General features: G+C 35.9%; 1 protein-coding gene across 17 annotated transcripts in view; it reads right to left on the bottom strand.

The window, feature by feature from the left end:
* Positions 1–27,207, bottom strand: part of usp9 (ubiquitin specific peptidase 9) — a 59,969-nt gene that overhangs the window by 16,575 nt on the left and 16,187 nt on the right. For 8 of the 17 annotated variants that reach the window (XM_087266946.1, XM_087266948.1, XM_087266953.1 and 5 more), the window contains exons 3-35: positions 24,088–24,233; positions 23,648–23,727; positions 21,004–21,116; positions 20,319–20,537; positions 18,316–18,431; positions 17,976–18,227; positions 17,755–17,893; positions 17,416–17,568; positions 16,999–17,103; positions 16,620–16,826; positions 16,343–16,479; positions 15,426–15,559; positions 15,254–15,341; positions 14,572–14,914; positions 14,264–14,359; positions 13,972–14,183; positions 13,552–13,792; positions 10,992–11,141; positions 10,206–10,326; positions 9,988–10,118; positions 8,686–8,964; positions 6,924–7,049; positions 6,532–6,669; positions 6,271–6,437; positions 5,362–5,470; positions 5,094–5,240; positions 4,857–5,003; positions 4,553–4,760; positions 4,215–4,435; positions 1,647–1,837; positions 1,368–1,541; positions 1,142–1,283; positions 844–1,047 (exon numbers count right to left, since the gene is read on the bottom strand). In XM_087266946.1, coding sequence (XP_087123072.1) covers positions 844–1,047; positions 1,142–1,283; positions 1,368–1,541; positions 1,647–1,837; positions 4,215–4,435; positions 4,553–4,760; positions 4,857–5,003; positions 5,094–5,240; positions 5,362–5,470; positions 6,271–6,437; positions 6,532–6,669; positions 6,924–7,049; positions 8,686–8,964; positions 9,988–10,118; positions 10,206–10,326; positions 10,992–11,141; positions 13,552–13,792; positions 13,972–14,183; positions 14,264–14,359; positions 14,572–14,914; positions 15,254–15,341; positions 15,426–15,559; positions 16,343–16,479; positions 16,620–16,826; positions 16,999–17,103; positions 17,416–17,568; positions 17,755–17,893; positions 17,976–18,227; positions 18,316–18,431; positions 20,319–20,537; positions 21,004–21,116; positions 23,648–23,727; positions 24,088–24,233 — 5,436 coding nt within the window. 17 annotated transcript variants of the gene reach the window in all.

The raw sequence follows: 27,207 nt of genomic DNA, 5'->3' as shown, positions 1-27,207 counted from the left end.
GCCTACTAATATTGTATTAATCAACAGCCATAAAGGTTAAAATGGCCAATAACTAATAAATTCAGTTATTTATATTTACACCAACAATCAGTGTTGGGGAAAGTAATGCATTACAATATTGAGTTACTCCCTAAAAAAGTTACTAGTTGAGTTACTTTTTATGGTAAGTAACGAGTTACCTTACTTTTAAGTTACTTTTGCGTCACTTTTTATTACCTGGTGGGGCTTGATCTCTTTCAAAACTTGTTTTTTTCTTTCTTTAATATATATACAGATGCCGTACATACAGATTGAAATTTTAATGCAATGTGTTTGCTACTTTTGTCCTATTTGTCTTAGATAAAATCACTGTTCATTGAGGCAATGCCCTTTTCTTTGATGTGTTCAAAATAATAAACATTCTCTTATTCACTGTGATTCATTGACTTTAATTTTAATTGAAAAATGTATTTTTTTAAAAGCTAATTGAACTAAAAAGTAACTCACATTACATTTTCAAAAAATAACTTTTTAAAAGTAATGTGCTACTTGTTACTTAGAAAAGTAACTTGTAATGCATTACCCCCCAAACATTGCTAAAATTATAATATGGTTATTTCCCACTGCTGATTTTAATGATTAACTAAAATATTTAAATAAAAATAATTAAATAGAAAATACAATTTAAAAAAACATTTGTTTAGTCTGTGTATGTATATTCAATTAATCAATAAGCATTTTTTAAAAATATTTTCTAATCTTTTTTTGCAGCTTAGGTCAATATTGTGATTATACTGTAATAAAGACCTGAAAAATTACAACCAGAAAATTGATACTGGCCTAGAAAAAGGCTAGGTGAAATACCTGGTTTTCTGGGTGCACGTCTGACCCTTCCAGCTTAGCTACTCCTGCTACTGTATAGGGTTCCATGTCCAACTCTCGTGGAAACTCAAAGTAGTCATTGAACTTAATGGCACACTCTCGTTCCCAGTCATAATCAAACCGTTTCAACTGGATGGCCAGCACCGGAGGAAGCTTCTTAATGAGTAAACGCTTCACTGTGTCCACCTGTCATGTAGATGCACATCACCAGCTTTAGCTTAACAGCATTTGTCTAGTAAACATCGGACATCCAAAAGATGACTTAAAACTGTTAACACACCTTCTTGTTGCATTTTTCACAGTGGTAGGCATTTGCACCTTCAAGCAAGTCCCCTTTCACATACTGTTCCATAGAATCGAGCAGATTTTGATGGTTTCTGATATCTACATTCAATGTCGTAAATGATTCCTCACATTCATATCTGAAAAGATAGCACAAAGTGTTTCACTGGGACTTAAAGATCTAGTAAGGCAATAAAAATGATAGCATTAGATTTTTGATGTACCTGTGAGGACAGCCCTGACATATTTTCTGGTCAGCAAAAGAGCCGCCCAGCACTTTGCTCAGCATGGCAGGGTGACCCAATGCTTTCAAAGCTTCATCTAAACTGTCAACCAGCGAGTTGAAGAACTCCAGGGCATCATGCTGCTCCCTCAGATTGACTGGCTCTCCCCACAGCCTGCAATAAGAGAAACAAATGAAGACACCGATATATAGAGAAAAGTATTTTCCCAGCAGCCTTAAACAAAAAGAGGACCAAGTAAAACAAAGAGAAAAATGTTACCGAAATTGCTTCCAGAATCCTCTAGGCACATAATATTGCAACCTGGAGGAAGCCAAGTGTCCAAAGATGACCTGCAATTGGCGAAGAACCCCAATGTTGTATTCCTTCCTGTCCTCTGACTTACTGAGAGAGGGTTTATCATCAAATTGGTGCTGATAGCCAAACACCTCATCACGGGGATCCACATTACTCTGCAAAATTAAAGCAAGATATCAATCTGTAGAAACTTACATTGCAATGATTTAAGAACACTTTAATATTTAAAAAAAATAATAAAAAAATACAAAAATAAATAAATTAATATTATTATTAATAATAATAATAATAATAATAATGTAAAGCCCTCAGCTCCAGAGAATGCCAACATGGCAAATATACCCCAGAGATGGCCAGATTTGTCAGCCACTTGGAACTGAGAAAGGATGTTCATCATCATTGGGCAGATAATCATTTAACAAAGCATAATATAACCTAATTTTAATAGCATTTAAAGACAGATAGCATTTAAAGACAGAAATAATCAGACCAACTTGAGGAACAAACCACTATGTGCATTTACAATTAAATTAAATTACAATTAAAGAATCTGAATATTGGCTTTAACCACCAACAAAGTTGGCCACACTGCTCCAGACCAACAAATGCAGTTGTAAGTTCCCAAAATTAATAAAGCAAGCACCTGTGCTTAATTATACTGGGAAATAAGCCACACCCACCAGCTGAGCTGTTCCCATTGGGGTACTTGCTAATTGTCCATTTTAATCATCTATGGTTCAAAATGTAATGCATATATAAAGCCCTTTAAAGCAGGGGTCACCAATTTCGTTCCTGGAGGTCCAATGCCCTGCAGGGTTTAGCTCCAACTTGCCTCAAAAAACCTGCCTGGATATTTTAAGTATACCTAGTAAGACCTTGATTAACTTGTTCAGGTGTTTGATTAGAGTTCGAGCTAAAATCTGCAGACACCAGACCTCCAGGAACAAGTTTGGTGACCCCTGCTTTAAAAGTATCAAATATGTTATTCAAAAGATTTTAATTATGCAAATTAATGAACAGAACCAACAAAATATATATAATAACAGTCTAAGATAGCAATACTCCCTACTAGGGTTGTAACAATATACCGGTATGACGGTTTACCACGATTTGAACGTGCACGATTATCATACCATGAACAATTGCATATCAACGGTTTTAACCCTTAAAGACCGAGACAGTCGCCCGCGGCTAAAAATAAGTATTGCTCTTAAATGTTTAATAACTTTTGATCCGCTGATCCGATTCATACAATTCAAAAATTGGCATAAAGAAGAGAATCTCAGCTTTCCAGTGCTGTATCACATAACATTCGCGGACTTTCAGAGGCTCCGGAATCAGTGCGGTTACGTCATCAACATTTGACAACGCTGATTTGACAAAGAAACGCTCGTCACTGTGGCTCCGGACAAATCAGACATGATACATTGATGCATTGTCCCTCCTCCATGCCCAGATTGGTTCAAACTCGCTATATCACAACCAATAAACATAGGTTTCGCTTTTGTTTGTGGACCAAGCTTTTTGAACAACACGGAATGAGAGATAGGCATACATTTATGCGCGGCTAAATAAAACGCAAAAAAAAAAAAAAAAGTTTTGCATGAAATAATTCTCATACTAAGTACTTTTGCATGCACAGCAGCACAGAAACATGACAAAACAGTGACACAGCAAAGACGAACTGCTGCTCTTGCTGTTTTCAAAAGACGCAAATGAAGATGTAGCTGTTTGTCTGCATTGCAGACAACCATATCCAAATCCATATCGATAGACAACCATATCCATGCTGGCACATAAACCCTAAGGATGTTCCATATTGAATCTAGTTTCGTTATGTAACTATTTATAGTATAGTAAATATTTATATCTATTTTTTACTGAGGATTTGCACCATGTTTATTTGGACTTTATTTGGACTTTGACACATTATTTATTATTTTCTTATTTTTATTTGTTCATTGTAAGTGGTGTTGTTTATAGTAACTGAAAATATATTATTTGGAAAAAGTCAAATTTGCTTCACTGTTCTATTATTTTGTAACATTTGTAACATACCGTATACCGCAAAACCGTCAAACCGTGGTATTGTTTTAGACGATTATCATACCGTGAAAAATTCATACCGTTACAACCCTACTCCCTACTTAAGAAAGGCATTATACATAGCACTTGCCTGATTCATTACTGACCAGTTTGTTTATAAAAGCCCAAGTTTGCTCAGGTGATGGATTTTAAAACAGTGGGTGCAATCTGAATATTGCAACTATAGACAATTTATTTGGACCAAAATGTGAGTAGAATAAGTTACATTCACACAAGCCCTTAAAAGTCAATTCAGACATATGATATTAATGGCCAAAAATATGTTATACCCCATTCGAAAAACTTTACTTTCACATGGCACAAAGTAAATGAACCATCCGTAATCCCTTATAAAGCAAAACAAACATCTCCAGAGCATTGAGTCATTTACATAATCAAAAAATCCAGCAAACTGAAGCTCCTGAAATAGATCGTGTTATGCAGTACCTCATTATCTTGCTTCTCGTCTCCAGACATATCGTCATCCACATCACTGCCTGTGCCTTCAATGGCCAAGATGCCGTTTCTGATGGGAGGAATCATGTAGAGCTGCTGGATCACAGAGTTCATGTAGCAAGTTGCACCTGCATTTTTCAGACCCACAAAGCCCTTGGTGGGCCGTGGACCAACTGGTGGCAAATATTCCCATTCTGTGAGTGGTTCACAACCTGAAGGTATATATATAAAAAAAACAGTTAATAATCTTCTAAATAACAGTACATAAAATTAAAAAAACTGCTGAAGTGCAAAATTTCAGAAACAAATTGACATCCCATCACACACACCTAAATAGTACATATCAGTTAACGTGTCCACAATCTGCTTCAGATTTCGCACACATCCGATGGCAAGTGCAACCAGAAGCTCAAAGCCGGCATTAATGGTGGCAGGGGTGCTACACACAGGTATGGCCTGCTCAGTGGGGAATTCTCCACTCTTCATATACTGCAAGTACACATTAGATGCTGGGAACAGGAAGTCATCCATTAACTCCTATAAAACAAAAGTTTGAGGAAAGAAGAAACATTTATCAGGTCACAAAAATGACTTATTTTAGAAATATTTCATAAAAACATCCAAGAGGTTTACCTTGATGAGACTAGCCCCTCCTTTTTCACAGCCAATGTAGAACTTCTTTTCTGGGGTCTGGAAAGCCAGTAGCTCTTTGGTGACACCAATGTGACCTTCCAAAATGGTTTCCTCAACCCCAGGCTCTCCAGTCCTTTTCACTTCATCCTAAAAAAAATAAATAATAAGAATTACTATTTTAGAAAATTAAAATTTCCTCCATTTTAATGAACAAAACCAAACACTTAATGAACATACCCGGATGCGCTTCAGCCAGTCAATCTCATTGTTTAAGAGAACTTCAGCGTTCGGAAGATTTATGTTGCTGTTAAATGCATAGTTGAGTAAGTGCCTTAGAAGAGTGAAGTAATCAGCAGCGTGCTTAGCTCGCTCTTTTGCAGTGCTCTGGAACACAAACACACAATAAAAACAGACGACTATAAATCATCACATGTTATGAGTTAACAAATACATGAAACACATTCATCCCACAGCTTTATTAAAGAGAACTACGCAAGACACTTACACCTAAAACTGTGAAGAGGAGGGTGATGAAGAACAGGAGAGGCCTATGACCCATGCAACATCGAGTGGCCATGAGGAAAAACTGCTCTTGAGCCATTTGACGAACAGACCTAGAAGTAAAGTTCAGCATTAGTAATGTTGGCTTGTCTTTAAATATTATATCTTGTCTGATAAAATTAAAGAAATCATATTGAAATATATATATATATATATATATATATATATATATATATATATATATATATATATATATATATATATATATATATATATTATAGTTACAAAAATTCATTTTTTATTTTATGAGTTACGAGTTTCAAACTCCGAAGCATTTAGGTATAAGGTCTTTAGTTTTACACTCTACATACATACAGATGTATTTATTAATCATAACTAATTATTAATAAGGATTCTTCAATTTAATTGATTGCTAACAGTAAATTTTTACTAAATTATCACAAAATATAATAAAATAAAAGTCCAAAAATATACATTTTACATATTAGGCAGTAAATTACCAAAGTGAATAAAATAAAATAAAATAAAATATTGTTATGAAGTATATGTTTCTGAAGTATAAAAAGATTAAACTACAATTTATTAGTATTTTTTTAGTCTTAACTGAGGTGCTTTTAATGTTGTCAAGTCGTTCTTGTTCTTAAATTTTTGTTAAGAAACTGTTATACATTTTTAGTATATTAACCATTCCTACACATTGTCATTTTTGCGTGTGTAATCTGTAAATCAAAGTTAAAAAAAGTGTTACAAAACATTAAAGATACATTACAAACCCCTTTTTGTATTTGACCTATATTTACTAAAGGCTACAAGGTTAAAAATAAACCACATACCAGTATGCCACTGATATGCTACCCAGTCAAAGTTGAACAGACGCCTCATGAAAACTCACTTGCTCTGGCAGTGCAGCAGCAGATCTATAATGAAGGTCTGCCAAGCCTTTTCTTTGCTAAGTGCATCTAGTGCAGTGGGCATAAGAGCGAAACACAGGGTCATGACCTCCAGAGCTTCACAGCACACCTGCTCATCTTCTGCATCCGGCTCATTGCCAGCATTGGTCTATGGGAGATCACACATCACAGACGTAAATAGTTGAACAGTCTATTTAATGACACAGTTTTATTTGGTTTTAATTATAAATAAGAACCAGCACCTTCTCATAGATCTTGCTGATCTCCTCATTGGAACTGAAGACATGCTGAACAGAGCCACAACCAGAAGCCCAGACTATCTTCTGAACTGCTCGAATTACACAGATATCTGGGATGTATTTGGAGGCCTGGAAGAAATTCTGTGCAAAGGAGGAGAAGGATAAACTATGAAAAACTGAAAGTTTGAAACAGGAGGCGAAAAAAGGCAGCAACAACAAAGTTTCCAAAACAACCAACATCAATGGTATTATATATCTGTTTACTCGGTGAATCATTTTGATCACAGAATACATTACAGAGATTCTTGTCAAGACTGTTGAGGACATTCATTTCAACAGAATGCAAACAAACCAGTTTTCTGGAGGTAATGGCTGTGTGGTTTTGTACAGCATACCTCATCGGAGATCTGCTGGGCGAGGCGGATGGCCACATTGCGCAGCATGCACTCGGCAGAGGGGTTGGGGATATTCTGCAAGGCATTCTGGAGCACTAGAGCCTGGTCATGTGTGGTCTGGTTGATCTATGAAAGAAAACGGAGTATATCATGCTTAATTCAATCAATGCCAATACTTATGCCATGAATTGAGTTTAGAGATTCATGAAAAGCACATATATATATATATATATATATATATATATATATATATATATATATATATATATATATATATATATATATATATATATATATATATAAAATAAAAACACAATTCTAATATAGTTACAATATGATATAATATAAAATTAAATAATAACAACAACCACAACAAAAAATGTAACAATGTAACAATTATATCTTCTACACTATACTAATACTATAATATACAATTTTGTTTAAGTTCTCATAAATAGTCTGTGTGCTGGAGCAAGTTGGTTAGTGATACTCTAAGGCAACTGGAATATTCTTTCAACTGTATAACCTGGGCCTTAAATTAACACCCGACAAATTAAAAAAGAAAGTGCGGAGAAAAAAAAACAGAAGTGGAAATGCAAACTAAACTACATGAAACAAATGGCAGTTGGCTGGGACTGTGCCCAATTCATCAAACACAGACAATGTGTTATGCATTTATCAAGGTTAACATATCACAAAAACATTGTAAAACATATCACAAAAAATATGTAATTGGATGAGCAACACTGTGATTTTTCCAAATGAGTGTGTCTTAATGATTTTATTGCAGCAATTTGAAAAAAAAAATTGTCTTGATATTTAATTTAGTTAATTTTGTGATTGTATCAATAGTTGTGTAAAGTTCAGCCTCTAAGTGACAATTTATGAAGAAAAGCTGCACAATAAACCACAAAACTAGACGAGGATACATGTCTGTAATAAATTAAATTTATGCATTGTTTTTTTTACTAGTGTTTTAAAGACTTAATGTTTTGTTCTAACTAAAACCAATTAAATTTCAAAAAAATATTTTCCTTCTTTAATATCGTAACTTAAATGATTTAAAAACACAGCCAATTAAAACAGCATTTTTCTAGTAAAATACTGTTACCACAATACTCAACAACATGATTGCATATTGCATATTTTCTCAGTATCATGCAGGCCTAAAACAAACATGTTCAATAAAAAGAAAACTGCAAAATCCAAAGTACATTGGCTGTGTACTCCTTCAATTAAACGCCTCTAGAGTCTGTGCAAGTGTTTCCTCACAAGACACTGTACACCCCTGACATTTCTGGAGCTGCACAGGGCAAGGCAGTCTGTTTCTAATTTGATTGATGAATGTCAGAGAGGCTGAAAGGTTACAGTCTTAAACAGAAATAAAATGCTCAGTGCCAGCCATATATAAGCCACTAAATCAAAACCACTCAAACATTTCACTTACATCCTCACAAAGTTTGCAACAGAATCCAGTTTTTGCAGTAAGCAAACTTTATTACTCCAAGCCCACATAATTGGTTCTATAACTATATACTAGGGCAGTGCTAAGTGCGCTTTTATGAGATGAGGTACTGGACGAAAGTCTAAGGAGTGTCTCCAGGTTCTGCAATTTTAAAATCCATGATACTATAACGTATTTGACTAATGTGGTGCAAGTACTGGTTCTTTTGAGTTAACAGCACGTCTACGTTTCTGTAAAAAGAGAACAGTTCCTTTTCATTTAAAGGAACAGTTAGAAGCTAAAGTAAGAGTAACTTACAGGCGACACAGGGATAGTCCCCTCCACCACAGGCTGGCAGGCCTCCGCCACAGACTTCACATGGCCAAAGCCTACAGCTGTAAGCAGCAGTTTGGCTATTTTTAGTGCGTTGAGATAAGCTCCCCGCCGGGTCTCCATGTCAGCATTTGGCAGGAAGTTATTTCTGGTGAGCATGCTCAAAACCAGGGGCAGGCCACCACTCTTCAAGAAGTTGTATTGGAAGTCGCTAGCATCCTCACCCAATGTCCCGCTGGCAGGCATGAGCAATGCATACACCACCTGAGGCACAAAAACATTACCAAAACATTTTACTGTTTTCGCTCAAACTGTTATTGTGGCTATTAATGAAACTCTTTGTAAAAAATATTTATTTAATAAATAAAAAATAAGAAATTTCAGATGCAAAAACTATTTAATAAAATAAAATTGCATTATATTGACATAAAATATTAAATTATTTTTTTACTTTTTGCCCTTTTCATTAATTTCTATACAGTAATAGTAGTGCTAACTTGCATTTTCTAAATATCTTTTTATTGTGATGGATAGATATATAAATAGACAGAATGATAAACAGAACAATAGATAAAACGATAGGCAGAACAATAGAATGAAAAAAACATTAGACAGAATGATAGATAGAATGATAAAACGACAAATAGAATGATAAAACAATAGATAGAAGGATAAAACAATAGATATAATGATAAAATGATAGGCAGAACGATAGATAGAACGAAAAAACGACAAATAGAATGATAAAACAATAGATAGAATGATAAAACGATATACAGAATGATAAATAGAATGAAAATTGATAAACAGAACAATAGAATAATAAAATGATAAATAGAATAAGACAATAGATAGAACGATAAAACAATAGGCAGAACGATAGATAGAACAATAAAACAAAACGATACATATAACAATAAAAAATAGATAGAATGATAGAACATTAGAGCGATAAAATGATAAAACAAGACAGAATGATAATACGATAGATAAAATGATAGAGTGAATGATAGATAGAATGACAAAACGAAAGATAAAACAAAATATAGAGCGATAACTAGTACGATAGACAGAATGACAAATCGAAAGAAATGATAAAACGATAGATAGAATGATAAAACAATAAAACGATAGATAAGACTGATAAGAACGATAGGCAGAACGTTAGACATATGGACGGATGAACGGATAGATACATAGATAGAATTTGTGATATATGAATATGATAATCACATACATCCATACATATAATATATCATATTTTTAGAACCAACTCAGCCAACAAACCTCTATCAGGTAAAGCACTTGAGACGGTGACGGCCCAAAGAAGCGCGAGTCCAACGTGGGGCTAAGGCTGTTTTCACCAAGTTTGGCATGATCCAGACAGATGGCTCGCAGGTTTTCCACTGTGGCATTATCTGGAGAGCAACAACATTGAGTAATTAATAGAGAAGGCTAATCGGTAGAGCTAGGCATGTCAAGCAGCCATGAAGCATATAGAGCACCTGGAGGCATGAGCTTCATTAGGACACGAGCGCCATCCCGTAGGAGAGGCATGTTGAGATTACAGCCCAGGTCCGCAACTTGCCAGAGGAAGGAGATGTAGCGCACGTGTAGAGACATTATCTGAGAAGAACAAGAGGTTACACTTAAAACGGTCCAAGGCAAAACACTGTACACGATCATGTAACAAATGTTCTATTTTGCAATCAAATGACCCATTACTTTAACCAAATAGTCACACAATAGTTAGTTTTCATAAATAAAATCTCCACTTATTTTCTTGATATAGTAAAGTGAACTTATAGAATGTTACACAATGCTTTGTGTTTTGGTAAAGCAATTCTTTACAATAAATGTTTTTAATCATCTCGTTTAACACTGAAATACGTTGTGAAAATGGACATTAATTAGAATACTTTACAGAACATAGCAACCAAATTAGTCTGATCACAAGCAAAAACAAAACAAAAACAATACTGCATTATACTTTTTAAATAAATGTGAATAACTTCTGAATGCCAGCCGGAGACATTAAAATATATAAAACGGGCAGTTATCTTGTTTGGAAGCAGGTTACCTAGTTAATTTAGGTCACTGGTTGCCTTTTAATTTAACAGATGGTCTACAGATGGAAATGCACACAAGTTATTAACATCAGTTTTTGAAGACAATCTTCTTATCTTAATTTCTCATGACTGCTTGCCTTTAAATATGTTCAATATGTAATCACTTCACTAACAAAATTGACAATTAGGCTCAATCATGTGCCTGCATAAAATGATGCTCACCACACCAGGAAGACAGCTCTCTACTTCAGGGTTTGGCCCATCACTGTAGTGATTGCCATGATTCCCAGGGGAACCAGTGGAGGAGTCTGAGGAGCTGTCTGGACTGGAAGGCATGTTGGCGCTGACCTGGGTGAGCTTGGCTGTGATGAGCTGTGAGAGAGAGAATACTTTTAACTACAACACATCCTGTTCACATATGACCTTACATTTAAAGAGAGACTTCACCAGAGAATAAAACATCTGTAATCATTTACTCTCCCTTCAAATGCTTGCACCATTTTCTTAGTCTCCTGGAGAATGCTGGTAACCAAATAGTTGACAACAGCCATTGATTTATAGACTAATTTGAGGGGTGTAAGCAATAACAATGGTTTTGACGTGTTTCCTGTTTTACATTTAAAATTTCCACAGTTTTCGAGTCCAAAAAGTTCAACATATTGATAAATAATGTTACAATAGCGGTTATAACATTAAGTTAAGATTGAATCGCCTCTTGTTACAAATATAAAATAGTTTGACAACAAGAAGGAAATGTTACAGGCCAATGACATCATCACATTGAAATGGTCTATATGCAGGCCCACACAGATTTCAGAGTGTTTTTATTTACTTATGTGTGTATTTATACACTTAAATGTTTATACCGTTTTTATGTGATTTTCAGAAATATTATTGACTGACGTGTATATGATATGTACAATGCCGTTTGTAAAGTGATATTTCCTGTCTTTTAGTAGATATATAGTAGATCTAATTGGATTTGGATTGTTAACCTTAAAGGTGAAAAATAAACTATTTTCTATTAGATTTTTTTAAAGTTTAGTTACTATAAATCCAAAATCACTCCATATAAACAGGAAAAAATGCCTGTAGATTCTGTCTGGCCACGCTTGTATGTACTTTTGCCAGTATGGAAGCCAATAACTACCACCAACTGTCTGTTTACCAACATTTTTCAAATTAGAGCTGGGCCGATCAACGATATTAAATCGGATCACGATAAAATTTAGGTCAATAACAATGATAAGCTCTGGACTTATTTTACTCTGAATTAATCTAAGAGCTAATCACACAGCAGAAATGTGCAACAATGGGAATCTAAAAGTGTGTTAATATTAGTTATTTGCCACCAAAAGTTTATCAGTCGAAAGTTGCTTCAGTCATTGTTGGGGGACTCTTTTTAAAACAGAAAGCAACAACATATATCGTTTAGGGTTGCGTCGATTGATGATGCGATCACGGATGGCTGATAGACATCACAATACTGAGCCAGCATTGTGATACCCCCCCATCCCCAACGTAGCAGCAACCTGCTTTCAAAAATCTACACACTTAGGCCCCACTTACACTAATAGGTCTTTAAAATGGCATTTTAGAAAGAAAATGATCTACGTCCACACCAGCGTTTCATCTAGCATTTCTGTAAAGCCCTCCTTCCACACTATACTGATGAAAACGCACATCACATGACCCCACACACACACACACACACACACTGTCAGTGCTGCAGCGTATGTGAGTGTCCAGCAGTCTTGAGCACAAAAATCCAGAGTGCAGTGCACATCAGTCATTAAGGGTGTACCGCTGTATCGAATCTTACTATAGTTGTTTAACGTGACATTTAATCAATCTTGTCTCTATGTAATGACTCACAGTGCCGACTTTAATCTTTCACTTTCACGCGTGTACCAAGTTTGTGGATGCCATTATCATGACACAGATCACTCTGCCTATTCATGCCAGAGTCCCATAGAAAAAGTGATTGACAGGTGGTAATTGGTGTGTAACTTATCTTTATTTATTTATGATTCGTTTAAGGGTAAAACAAAGACCATGCAGGTCAGGCAGTTGAAACGGTAGGCTACAAATAATTAATTTGTTATGAATTACTTAATTATTTATAAATCATTAATTCACCGCAGCCTACGACAACGATGCCATTGTCCAGTGCGATGTTTCACATTAGACATCGTACGGTACCAAATTGGTCGACATCGCCCAACCCTAATATCATTATCGTTCAAAATGTTAAATATTTATCGAGATAGCCTTTTTGCCATATCGCCCAGCACGATTTCAAATGATCTTATTTTGTCTCTAACAGAAACAAAAACTTATACATGTTTGAAACATCTTAAGGATGAGTAAATGGTCAGTAAATATTCATTTTTGGGTTATCAATGCCTTTATAGTAAAGGTTGTGTGTGTGAAATGCCCCAGTCATCAGATAGTCATCAGATTGAAATGTCTTAAAATAAATTGTGAAACTGTAGCAACATGCTAACTTTAAATTTGTCAACAAGCACACTGAAAATGCTGAATATTAGTATAAATTTGTGCACATGAGGTTGTAGGTTGCTCAATTTGGATCCAAAAGTATTTTTAGTTTACAGGCATGTACATTTGCAAACACAGGCATTATAACAGCTTGCATAAAAAAAAACCCCTCAAAAGAGTCAAGTAATTTGTGTCTACATGTATTAAAGAAACACAGAGAAGTGCTGCCTTGACATGGTCTGTGCATGTTATAATTAAGAAAAAGAGCCAAGCAAATGCCTACTGTTTTGTCTTTGAGGTTTAGCTGCCCAATTAGCTTCCTGTCATCTGCTGGGTCAATGATCTCTCCTCCGATGAAGAGTTCAATCTTTGTGTGTGTGCTGTTTGCCTTTATTCGGTTTAGGATGCAGCGTCGCACAGAACCAATTGTGTCATTGGTATGTGACCAAATGTCCAGATCATCAACCTGTCGGCCTTGGTTTGGAAAACGCACAACTAGTGTGATATGCTTTCCTCTAAAAGCCCTGAAAGAACCAGAAAAAAAAAAGTTTTTATATATATATATATATATATATATATATATATATATATATATATATATATATATATATATATATATATATATATATAAAATCTGACATCAGAGGCAGGCAAAAATAGGAATTTAATTCTGTTACTTTATGATAGGTTTGAATAACTCTACCTGGACATGGGCAGGATGGTCCTTTCCTCATGGTAGTCGCTGTCACACTCTGTTATATACTCCCTGAGCACAGTCAGTACTCTCACCATGCGAATGGCCTCCTGCCTGGCGCAGTTAATGCTGTCTTTATCTCCGTCCAGCACACACAAAGTGTCATAGGAGGCTTTGAGCCGGTCAAAGCAAGACTGAATAAAATCCTCATGAATCTCAACCTGCAAACATGAGACACATTTTAAAACATGCACAAGAACAGCTCAAAATTTTTTTACAACCAGTGATATATAAAACATACCTGATTGGCTTGTAATTTTGGTCCAAGGTTTGTATAAATCTCTTTAAGCAAGTCAATTGCTCGGCTAGCAATATCATCGCTTCCTTGAATCACAACCTGAAAATGAAGAGATGGTTTGAGCTTGGACTATTTTTTATTTCGCTAAATGTAATTTGACATTGGTTTAATTCCATCAAAACACTGCATCATATTTAAATTAATAAATAAATACAATAATAATCCAAAATAAAATGTAATAAATGAATAACTATGATCAAGCAAGCTCTTAACATTCCCAAGACAACCCTACAGCTGTAACTGACTCTTACCCTCCACAGGTAATCCAGCCCTATAAGCTCCAAGTCATCCATCATATACGCCCGCCGTTTTGCAACCAGTTTGCCCTCCCTGCAGTTGACAGCCTTGAAAAATCGCTCAAAGCATTTCATCCCGTTCTCCGTCAGCAGTGAGGGGTCGAGTTGCAGCACATTGTTCTCAAAGAAGTCCTTGTTGATGTCAGGGTCAAGGTCAGGTTCGTCCCCCATCAGTTTGGAGTACCATTTAAAGCAGGCCTCCCGATCACACAAGAACACAGCATTCTCCGCCAGGCACTTCCAGATCTGCTTAGCCTGGGGAGCGCATAGCCAGAGCTGCCCATCTTTCAGTAAGAATCTGAAGGATGACAAGATTTAGTGAGGTGAAAGAGACTTTGAATCATTGTTTGACTTTTGATTGCTTGAGCGTATTGGAAGGTTTACAATCTCAGGTTTTGCGTGTGTTTTAGTTTTAGCTCTAAAAAAAGATTAAACAGAAAACAAGTGGAAAAGTGAAGTGAAAAGCAGTTTAGTTTTCTAGCCTTTGTTTCCTAGCAGTAGACAGTTTATTCTAAGACACTGTGATACTAGAGTTGATGACAAAAAGGAGTAACAGTTGGAGTCAAATGACCGCGAAAAGAGAATTCATTTGGGATCGGAATCAGTTCATTGCACAGGAAAGTTGCTTGTAAGGTACCTTAAGAAATTAAGCCGCTCCTGAACCTCTTGAACATGACTATATCGACTTCCTGGCCGAACTGTCTGAGGATCAAAGTCGGCATGCTCTGATAAAAGATATAAAAGCAGCAAGTTAACACCATAGGTATAAAAATGAATAAAATTAATGTTTTCATCATACTGTCACAAACCTTTTGAGAACTGCCTCATATTCTCCATGTACGCAGACAGGTTCTCTGCTACAAGTGTAACCAGTGCATGGTTATGCTGTAGTTGGTTGATTAGATCATGTCGATAGAAGACATGTGGGCTCCGCTGGGTTTGACTGGAAGAAAAGGATGGGAACAATTATAATAACAATAAAAATGTACTTTTAATTAAGTCTATAATATTGCAATTTCTTCAACAAAATTGTATGACGATAGCCTCTTAGAAGTATATAGACACAAAATGTGTGCTTGTCCCTAACGGAAAGCTTAATTTTACATTAGAGAAGCAACATCCCAACGCGCCATCAAAGCAAAAGCAGAAAATGTATTTTTTGTATTAAAAACCTCAAAGCATAAAGTCAGATTTTTGCAATTTAATTTTCTCCAATGGACTCACACGCATAAAGCATCCTACAGGAACAGTGCACTACCCGCAAATCTTGTTTATATACTAATAGAATGCATCAGTAGGTTTATAACCTGTAACAGCAGCACTGGTGCTATAAGAAGCTTTGCATGAACCTCGTCCATGGACACTCATTGTTGATTTGATTAGATGATGCAGCAGGCACCAAGCAGATTTTTTGGAAATGACTGATTTACTGAAATCCAAAAGCGGCAAAATTAGTTTCATAATCATGATGAAATATTTCCCAAATTTAGCCGTCCACTTACCCCTCTAAGCTCTTTAGAAAGTTAATAGGAATTTTCTTTCTGAAAAACAACAGGGATGTGCACGACACGTTTGCTACATTTACAATCTCTTCCTAAAACGTGTGGGTGATTTCTGTTATGTCAATACTACTTATTTCTGAGCAAATATGCTCAGAAATATTCATTTACTTTTGTGTAGTAAAAGAGGCATCAATGCTACTGCTGGTTAAATCGAGCTTGCTTACCTTAAATTCTGTGGGGCTTCTCCAAAAAGGCTACAGATCTCCCTTATTTGCTTCAGTGCAGGAATCACCCATTTGTCATTAGTTCTCAATTCTTCTATGAATCTGTCTATCCACTGCATCTTCTGTGTGTCCCTGTCCTAAAGCAGAACAAAAACAGGGATTTTAATTTCAGGTTAACTGTTTACTCAAGAAAACGTCTTAAAAAATGATTTGGGATTTTGTTCAGCATATAAGATAAATATTTATTAGAAAAAACTATTTAGATGGCTCAGGGTACCTGGGAGCAGCTATAGTCCAAAATCTTGATATGAGCACTAAGAGCCTGGTCCATGATATCCACAGGAACATCATCACTATGGGCCAAATTCCATAGGAGGTTGAGCACTTTGTGAGCCATCACACCATCCTTGTCATCTTCCGCCAGTCGACGAATCAATTCCAGTAACTTCTCCCTCTGCTTTTTACTCGCATTAGTCCAACTTTCCTATAAACCATAAAATCATTCCTTTGAGGACAGAGATTCTATAATCTATGACGATGCTGGTAAGGCACACATGAAAATGCTGAGTCCTAAAGAAAAGTCTAATGCATGGTCCCTAGATTTAATCAATCTTTTTTATGCATGAAATTACTATCTCCAGCTAATTATGAATAACCTTGAAGCAGTCGAAGAGATGGTCCAGCTGTTCCGGTGAGAAATCCCACGCCAGCTTTGCAAGAAGATCATGAACATTCTTGACAATAGCCTCATGTTTCCCAGCCTGAGGATATAAATGCCATTATTAGAACCACAAAACCCATTTAACTTCAGTTTTGTAATAAAGCAGAAATTAAAGAAGAAGGACATTAAAACTTTTTTCTAATTTAGCCAAATCATTATGTTCTTTAATTGATTATGTCTTAATGGCAAACATTTAGATGATGCAGTGCTTTACATGTGTATCATCCATGCGCTTAACAATACATCACGCATTAAAATTGGACCTAATGAGATTGATTAATAAATTAAACAATAAGCACATGATATGACACAATGCACATAAATCACACAGAAACTAGAAACTGTCTCCCACCTGAGCAGCCCAGATGTTGTCCAGGTCCTGTAGCGTTAGAGCTTTTTCTTTGATGACAAATCGCAGGATCTTCTCCAGTTTCTCCACATACTGTGGCTGATGAAGGCTGTCTCGCAGCACAATAGACAAAATGTTGTTCTGCTGAATCCATTCCTGTGGGAAATAAATGGAATGCATGTTCATTACTGGGATGTAATATACTGTTTGACTGCCCATCACATACCTCAAAACACAGTGTTTTGTTTATTCAGTGTATTTAAATCATAATAAATAATTTGCATGACAAGGCTTGTAACATTCCCCTGTTCAATTGTTCAAAAGCACTGTAGCATGACTTACAGCCATGCGTTCTGCTGTCAACCACTCTTCCTCTTCAGGATTGCCGTGACGATGTGTGTAGTAGGAAACACTCGAAATCACCTTGTTTACTTCATTTAGTGCATTCATTTTGCCATTAAAAGATGAAATCTGCAATAACCTGCAACAAAAAAAGGTGAATGAGCAAAAACGATAACAAAGCGCATTGCTTAAACATCTTGAAATCAGTCTCTTCAGCTCACCTAAGAATCATTTTTAACCTAAATATCTCTAAATTCTTCACTGTTTCCTCTTGTCCTGGTACTCGAGATGCCAGGTTCTTCAAAGATTTGATTATCATCGACAGGGCATCGTTTTTGGCTTCATTCTTTGCTTCCTTTTTCAATTCCTCATCTGTGAGGTTTTCTAGAAACTGGGGAACCATTTCTATGATGGGAAGGAAGTACTTCTTCACCGTGTGCAAAGTGAGAAACTCATAGCACTGTCCAAAAGGCCTGAAAAATGAACAAACAATCAAAGTCTGAAATCTGGAATTTCCATTTTTTCTGGAATTAGCTATCAAACAGGTTTAATTGTTCTTACTTAATGAGTGCAGCAATGATCTGAACATTTAGAGCCTGGCCGCTCATGAATCGATCATGCAGAGTTTGAAACCCGTTTAATGTGCCAAATTTGTTTATTAAATCCACCAACCAACCCTGGAGGAAACAAACAAATAAACAGGAAGTATTAAATGAAGACACTGCACAAAAAAATGTTAAATAGGAAAATAGGAGTACATTTCAGTTTTTAATCTTTTAAAACATTTATTTTATTAGCAGAGCAACAAATTTTGGATCCGATTACAGTTTTTTCAAATCACAGATTTTTTTCTATCCTTGATACACTTTTCAAATGTAGTGCAAAGAATTGTTACAAATAATTAGCCTATTAACTATCAGCTGAATTTCTTCTAACCTAGTTGTCTTTAACACTATTAAAATTTGGACTTAATTCAGAAAGCATTATGGCTTGCATAAAATATCTATCCATACACCCATTTTGAACAATAATTTTCTCACCATCTAGTTTTGATCATGCCTTGGACACCTAATGGACACATTGAGGTGAAGGATTTATATGAGGACGGAGTATTCACATTTTTTTCAGACACTTTGTTAAGAAAATGTTTCCCCACTTTTCAACCCTCCCCCTGAACACCATCTTGACTATTTTTCTATTTAATAAGCACACTTAATGTAAATCCAACGGTTTCTCAAAAAGAATTTTAGAAAAATTACCTTGGTGTTTGTATTGCAAAAGATCAATGAGAAGATATTTTAAAGATGGTCCACTCCTCCATATGCACCAGATATGGTCTAATGCAAGGTGCTCCATAGAGCTCATTTAACTAATGCCAAAAAAGCATTTTTTTTATTAACATAAATCTAGACCCTAACCACTTGACAGCCCTTTTTGATATTTTAAAGATTTGACTTGATTGTTGCATCTTGCCAGGTTGTTGCTTTTTCTACTCTTTTAGCTAGACGAGCCATTCTTATCAAATGGAAACAGGTACTACCTCCATCACATGTGGATCCGAGAAATCTTTAGCTGCATAAAACTTGAGAAAATGCTTACTTGCAGGATCTCTTAAATCTTTTTCCAAGTCCTGGAACCCTGTTTTAAACTATATCAAAGGCTTGCCCCGTTCAGTTGATATCAGCTCTAATACACAGTATTAGAGAAAAAGGAAATACTGGCTCCTTAACGTGAAGGTTTCTTATTTTAAAACTTTTTTTTATTGTAAACTTGCTTAATTATTATTATTTTAAATTCTTATTTAATTTTCCATTTATTTCGTTTTTTCTCCCTCTCAGAGGATGTTTGTTTTTAATTCCGAAACCTTTTTTTATTTTGAGGTGATAGTGGGAAAATAAGAAAACTAAGACAGTCTGTCATACTTCCTATGTTGTAATGTATAGTACCATGTATGGTCTTGTTTAACACCAATAAAAAAAAAAGAAAAAAAAAGTTATAATTAGCCTTACTATTACCTTTTTCAAACATTAATAAATAGAAACAAACAGTTAGTATTGAAAAAGCACATTTTTTCAAGTGGGTCTAGCAATCAAGCAGGACCTACAATAAAAAAGTAATCAACTACAAAATAACTATTAATTAATAAATCAAATAACAAATATATCATAACTATAAGAATAAATCTATATTTAATATATACTCAAGTCATAAGTAATTTTCTGTTTATTTTTTTGTTTGAATAACAGCTGCGGTCAATTTAAGACAAAGCACAAACCCAATACACTGAATCTCTTTGAGTATCTGAGAGCAACTCAAATAAGCACGTGAATACTGATTGGAGTTCTCCTTCCTTTTGAATGATTCATATAAACAAAAATAATTAAATAAATAAAAATAAAATGGCTTAAATATTTATATTTAACATTTGCCCATGATAATTAAAATTTGCAATAAATCCCCCGTTTTAAACTCAAATAAATCATACATTAAATTAAAAAAAATGAGAGTTTTACAAATATCCCAAATATCATTCAATTTTCTCCCTGGTGCAAACACCGTCTCACCTTGGGAGAGCGAGGGTCAGGTGGACGGGCAAACAGCTCATCTTCAGCTAGCTGAACCCCAGCTGGCACAGTCTCAGAGGGCCGAGTACCATTGTAGATGTGGAACTTACAGTGGGGGTTGGTGGCCATGGCCAAGAGTTCTAGCAGAGGAAACCAGTCCTGAGAGAGCTTGGTCACACACAGCTCCACCAGTCGGTGGGCGTTATTAATGATGCACCGCTGTAGAGAGAATCAGAAACAGATCAAGGATTTTGGTCAAGTATGTTTTGGCTTTAAATGACAGCACACACAAGTGCAGTGGAAGCACTTTGATTTACAGTGAGTGGGAAGTCTTAAAAAAATAATCTATATTAGCAGCGCCATTGAGGCCGATCCTAGTGCTGTCTTGGAAGAGCTAAAACGAGCCTCATACGAGAGCGATGACTCAGTGCTGTGTCCCAATACTGCCTCTGTTTAACTGAAAGGAGCTCTTTGATCAAAGCTTTGGCATTTCAATCAAACAGCTAAATAAGATGAAGGCAACCAAAATAACATTACGTTTTTCACAGCAACCCCAAAGAAGTAATCTATTCTTAAAAGGACAGACCTGACAGTCAAACGGTTAGTAAGAGCCTTTAATGTGAAAACAAAAGGACAAAACCAAACTGGATGAATGGTGAAACTGGCACCAGGTTGCAGGACTTACATGGATTTCAAATTTCCATCCACTAACAGCCTCATCTGTCAGTATTTTTGTAAAGGATATTGTCAAGCCATCTCTGAAAAACCTCTGGCATGCTTCACACTTGACATCAATTCCTGGAGACAGAAATGAAAGAAAAACTTATCGGAGACTGACATTTACTAAGAGACTGAAGAATTCCTTTGAGAACAAAAGTGAAAGCTTAGGATGACACAGACACAGGTAACAACAGCTTTTTGTTAATCATCAGCAAAACAATTAATGAACAAAGCAAGTGTAATAAAAGGGGTGGTCTAAAGTGTATTTTTAAGGCTTGGTTGTGTTTATTAGATGCAAAGCAATGTGCGCTCATGCTTTATTTGTAGAAAATCACTGTATTTTTTTACATCTTACTTTGATTATATAAAGCTACTCAGGTAATATGAAAATGACTGTCATATTTCCTAGTTCCTCTGAAAGGCCCACCCACAAGAGGCTCTGATTGGTCAGCTAACATATGGCCCATTTCCACTGAAAGTGGAAGTTTCCACGGCCAAAAGGGTACCCTTTTGGTGGGCATGGTGTATGACAAAGTGTCAGACAATGTTATTTTTACTTGAGGAAATGTCACAGTAAAGCCATACGGGTCATATCATATGAGAACTCTTTTCACCACACAGATGCTTTATACACATAAATACTTGTGTAAATGAACATGATTTGATTATAACTGCAGATCAATGATAGTGTGAAATAGCTTACTGTAATGTCTGCAATTATATAAAATAAATAAATGGGACATATATGAACACATACAAACCCTTACAATCTCCAATATGTTACCAATTACAAAAAACTACCGACAGCATACATTTAGTATTTTTTTTTTTGAGTTCAAAAACAACTCAAAAAATAGCCCAGTCAGAGCAAACCTCTCATCTGTGTCTTTATTCTTAAGCAGCACATGTTATCTCATGTTAGAGAATAATTCCGTCATGCTCATAATAGTTCAAAAGATGATGATAATAGTTAAACATGGCAGTTTGTTCATGTTTTAGGTTGCAGACATCATTTGCTGCTGTATTTTTTGGCTTCTCTCTTGTTTTTGTTGCGCTTCACTCTTGTGTTTGTCTCATTCTGACAGGATCGGATATTTGCTTTAATGATCATGAGCACGTTATTGATATGAGCTCAAAAAGTTTGTTATTTCAAATATAGATAAGCGGCAAGCTTTCTGGAGAACTTGAAACCGATCATGCTTTAGACGGGCTCGTAAAACAATAACAGGAAACAGCAGATTTTGTTCTTCTTGAGTTTGTGGCTATATGTATATTATATGTATATTTAACAACAGTGTAATGTCTCGGCTGTGTTTTTAAAAATGGTGCTTCCTTAGTTTTCATTCTCCTGCTTCTGCGAGTGATGTATCTCTGTAAACCAATAGCATTCAGCTGCACATCTAGCTCTGCCTTATGGTACCCTTTGAGCATGTTGGAACCCTTTGCAAAGGGTGACCAAAAAGTAGTACAGAACGGTACGGTTCACTTTTAGGTACCCTTTGACAGTGGAAACAAACCACTTAGTGAAAACGGGCCAATAATGTGCTGTGATTTGCAGATTGGCTCCACGTCACCAGGAAAAGAGTCACGCCTCTACAAGTATGTGCCTTTGCACAGTGACTGTCATTGGTCTGAATAGCTGTTAGCTATATCAGTTTGTGCCTGAATCAGACAGAAAATAACTCAAAGGACACAGCTGAACCTCAAGCCTGCTCTCTAAAATAAAAACTGACAAGAGTCGTTCACATGTATTCAGAACAAGCATGTGTAAGTAATATGAAACAATCACATATCTTTTGCAAGTTCGTTATGAGGTGCAGAATGAAAGGAAAGCTGCTGCATAGAGAGATACTGCAGTGCTGGTGAAGATCGTGGCTGTTTACAGCGGTTTGACAGATAAAGATGAATTTGTAGCTAAAGTGTTAACGATGTCAAACAGCATTTCCAATTGTTTACGTCCTTGCTACAACATAGCGTTAACGCTAGACACTATGCATGTAATAGATCAACTTAAACAAATAAAAATACTTGCAGGTTATGGCTCACATTTCACAGGTTTGTTTATTATGGTCGGAGCTGCTCCTTCTTTGAGGAGTTTTTAGCTGAACCACCATTTAACTGAGAGAGATTCTGGAAGCTCTCCTTTGTCAAATGCTAGAGCTATGCATACATTTTATAATTCTCTGGAACATAATTAAAATGAAACTGCAAGCACTTCTCTCTTTGTGGCATGTCCTTTAGAAGCCCAAATGGAAAAACAGAACAAGCTCTGTGGAAATAGCAGTGTTTGGATGGTATTTTAGCTTTCTCTACTACAATACAGCGCCTCTGGCCATGCCCCTTTGCTGTGCAGGGTGTATGTACATGGTGAATGCGCGTAAACCTAAAGCGTTTGTAATATCACTATCCTCACTATGTATTTTTTTGTAGATCCCAAATGTTCACTGTAGGCTTTGCTGTAAAAGCCATTTGCATGGAACTTTAAGTGTATTACATTCAGATATGTTGTTTATGTTCACACATCTACATTACACATGAACTAAAGTTTAAAATATAATATCGTAGTGGACCACCCCTTTAATTGACAAAAACTAAAAATAAAGCATTACCTTTTTTACAAAGATCTATAGCAGCTTCAAGAAGAACTTCTAGTTCACCCTTTGGCAAAACTGGAACGACCCAGCGAGGTCTATAAAACAAACAAATAAACAAAAACAGCACATCTTTATTAATGTACATAATGCCTAACTGATAAGAAGCAGATGTGCAATATTGCTCTCAGCGGATAATGGACTAAATTAATATCATTCATATCAACATCCTTGTTGCTCATCTCCAGTGCTCTTTATTCAATTACACACACACACACACACACACGCACACGCACGCGCACGCGCACGCGCACACGCACACGCACACGCACACGCACACACACACGCACACACACACACACACACACACACACACACACACACACACACACACACACACACACACACACACACACACACACACACACTTTGACCAAATATAGAATCAGAGCCCTAACCTGTTGATCATGTCATCCAGCTTGGCCAGTTCAGTGTGGGGGAAAGCAGGCTCCTCCTCCTCCAGAGGAGTGGGAGAGTCCCCTTGACCCTGGTCATCTGGCGGGCTCACAGGGGAGTTCTCGTTGGATGAGTTAGGAGAGGATGTCTGCAAAGCAAACAGTTCAGAGGTTAAGGAAGTGTGCAATGTCGATATTACAAGATTCTTAAGAGAAATGTTTCCTAGCAGTATTTTTAAAACTGTATTAAACTTTTTTTTTCATTTTAAGTTAACTTGAACTAATAGCTATACAATAAAGATCATAAGACATTTTCAATATTGCCAATTCGCCATGTTTGTGAGACTATTCATGACAAGCTTCAGTAGGATGACTATATTAATAAAACATAATGGGCAGACTAGCTGAATAAATAATTTGCAATCATTTATGCACATCAAAGATAAAAAAAAATGTATAAAATCAACAGGTCTACCTCTTAACGCTTTATCCAGTAGGATGGACTACAACAAAAATGCCACTCTCAATAAACACAAACCACCTTAATGATTCATGTGTCCTACGGATGGGATAATCCTTCCAATAAGCAAGCATAAAGTATGTTTCCATGTTAGGGATTAAAAGAATGAAAGAGAGAGAGAGTGTGAGGAAGATAAAGCAGCCTTAAGATGCTCCAAGTCTGTTTCCTGTGCCGTGTCAATGGATGCATGTAGGCTGGAGCTCTGCATGCAGAGCTGAATGGAGCCTGCGGAACTTGGGAAATGTGGGGGTGTGCTGGAAAAGACTCCTTCTGCTTGGCTGACCTACATAGGCAGTTTGCTTCTCATGTCTAGGCGCTACACATTTCTAACCAACTGGTGTGCTTTTCTCTGCCAGGCGTCTCATCCTCATTGATTGCTGCCTTTTAACATGCACTCGATGAGCACAGGTGTAATAGATAACACTGCTGCAATCCATCCCTGCTGGAGAATGCAACAATTGCCCTCTGCAACATAACCAAAGGGAGCCTCTCGCTTTTTCTTTGGTCACAATGCTAGGGATTCAGCTTTTTTGACAACAAATGGACTACACCACAGTTTAAGCGTTATTCAATTGGTAACACAAACACATAAATATACTTGATTCTGGGAAATTTAAACGCTCATTGAGAAATACAGAGGCTGCAGGCCCCCAAATGTTTTATCTTCTGAAGCTAAACAAAGATAACCTTTCAACCTTTTTTCCCAATTATACAAACAGTTCATAAAGACATCATACATGCAATCCATATGAATTAAACAGTTTAATTTGAAGAGACATGGTTGCTTTATGTAATTGACATTTAATTTTTGGATTTATTTACATATTAACAGATGCATCAACATAGAGCACATTCAATATGGTAAATAAAAGCTGAAAGTCTCAAAAGCTAAAGGATGTATGGTAAAGCTTTTTCTTTTCTACTTTGTCCACTTAAGCCCGAACAATTTTGAGTCATGCAAAACAAACTGCAATTAGTCTCTTTTTGAAAATTTTTAAAATATGGTGTGGACAAAGTTCTTTTTGAAACCGACCTTATTGCATATACACTTGCAGGAGTTTCTCTTGCAACAGGATTTACTAATATTTGCATACCTCAAAAGAATGTCTTCATCCATTTTGCCTTTACATTGTAAATAGATTACCTCTATCTAATTATCATTGGCTGTTTGTCTGCAGCAATTTGAACTGCTCTTAATAGACTGCATTGGACATTATGGAAATGAGAGGCTTCACTTGCGTTCTTTATTTTCTATACGCTTCGCAATTATGGGACTGTTTGCTCATGCCAATTTACTCTTAACAATTATCTTCCACTCAGTTGAATGAAAACATAAAAACTATGGGCGTCAGAACGTATTGTTCCTACGGTGCATCACAGGAATGGCAATCTTTAGGGACTTCACAATCCAATTCAGATTCTCAGAGAGACCATTTGACTCTAAATTGATTAATTTCAACTTCAGTTCTCGTTAAAATGTGGAGTTTCAAAAGCTATACATAGAGCATACATAACTCCTTATAAGAGATTTAAAATGAAACTGTCATACATGTAACACTGTATCTTCAGGTAATTTTCTCCATATGTTTTGGAAATGTCTAATTGTTGTCGACCTGTGGTCTCATGTAAATTCTGTTTTGTCCTTGTTACTACAATTTGATTATGTATCTATGTTTATGTCTTCTCAAAGACTATTCTAATTTCTGTATAAGTGAACTAAAGAAGAAGGTTGTTTACTGGTTTTACAATCATACAAAATTGGTTTACTCCGGAGATGTGTGCAAAAACATTTTAAATTCACAGACTCCTTAAAATAGTGACCTAAGAAGGTACAATAGCACAAATTAATAAGGTTAAACCTAGTACCATTGATGCATGGCAATGTTTTTCTTTCAACATTTTTAGACTATGTAAAAGGAATGACCCAGTAAATGTTTTGTTTTGCTTTTTCTCTCTTTTTTGTTTTCCTTTTCTTCTCTTCTTTTAGATTAAAAATTGTTGATATGTCTGTTGCCCCTTCTCCCCTGTTTGAATGTCTTATTTAGTTAATCTAAAGACAATAAAACGTTAATCACAAAAAAATGTGGAGTTTCTATGCTCGTTTATGATATTTATCAGAATCTATTTATGACTGTACTGCCATTCTAATTAATTGCTTTATTAACAAAGATATAGGGCCCCATCATACAGCTGGCACAATGTGGCACAATGCACGACGAATTGTTGTTTGCTAGTTTCAGCTTAGCGCAAGAATCGTTTTTAGATTTTGCACCACGCTGTTTAAATAGCAAATGCATTTGCGCTCATATGTGCGCACATAGGCATTCTGGTCTAAAAAGGGAGGCGTGCTGAGGCACATTGCTGGTGCGTTGCTATTTTGAGAAACTATAACAGTCTGTTTTATTGACCAGAAAAAAGCCGGTCTAAAGTCCAGCGCAGAGCGCGTTAGTTTTGCGCCTCGCTTACACACTGCACAAATACACACTGCACACTTACACAATAAGCAAATATCTTTACATATGAAAAAGAGCTAAAATATTAAGCATATATATATAGAATATAATAAGGATATATATATATATATATATATATATATATATATA

Source organism: Danio rerio, chromosome 9 (genome assembly GCF_052040795.2).
Source record: "Danio rerio strain M-AB ecotype USA chromosome 9, GRCz13ab, whole genome shotgun sequence".
Lineage (NCBI taxonomy): Eukaryota > Metazoa > Chordata > Actinopteri > Cypriniformes > Danionidae > Danio > Danio rerio.
Note: the sequence above shows the minus strand (reverse complement) of the source record. Positions and strands in the feature narration are given on the sequence as shown.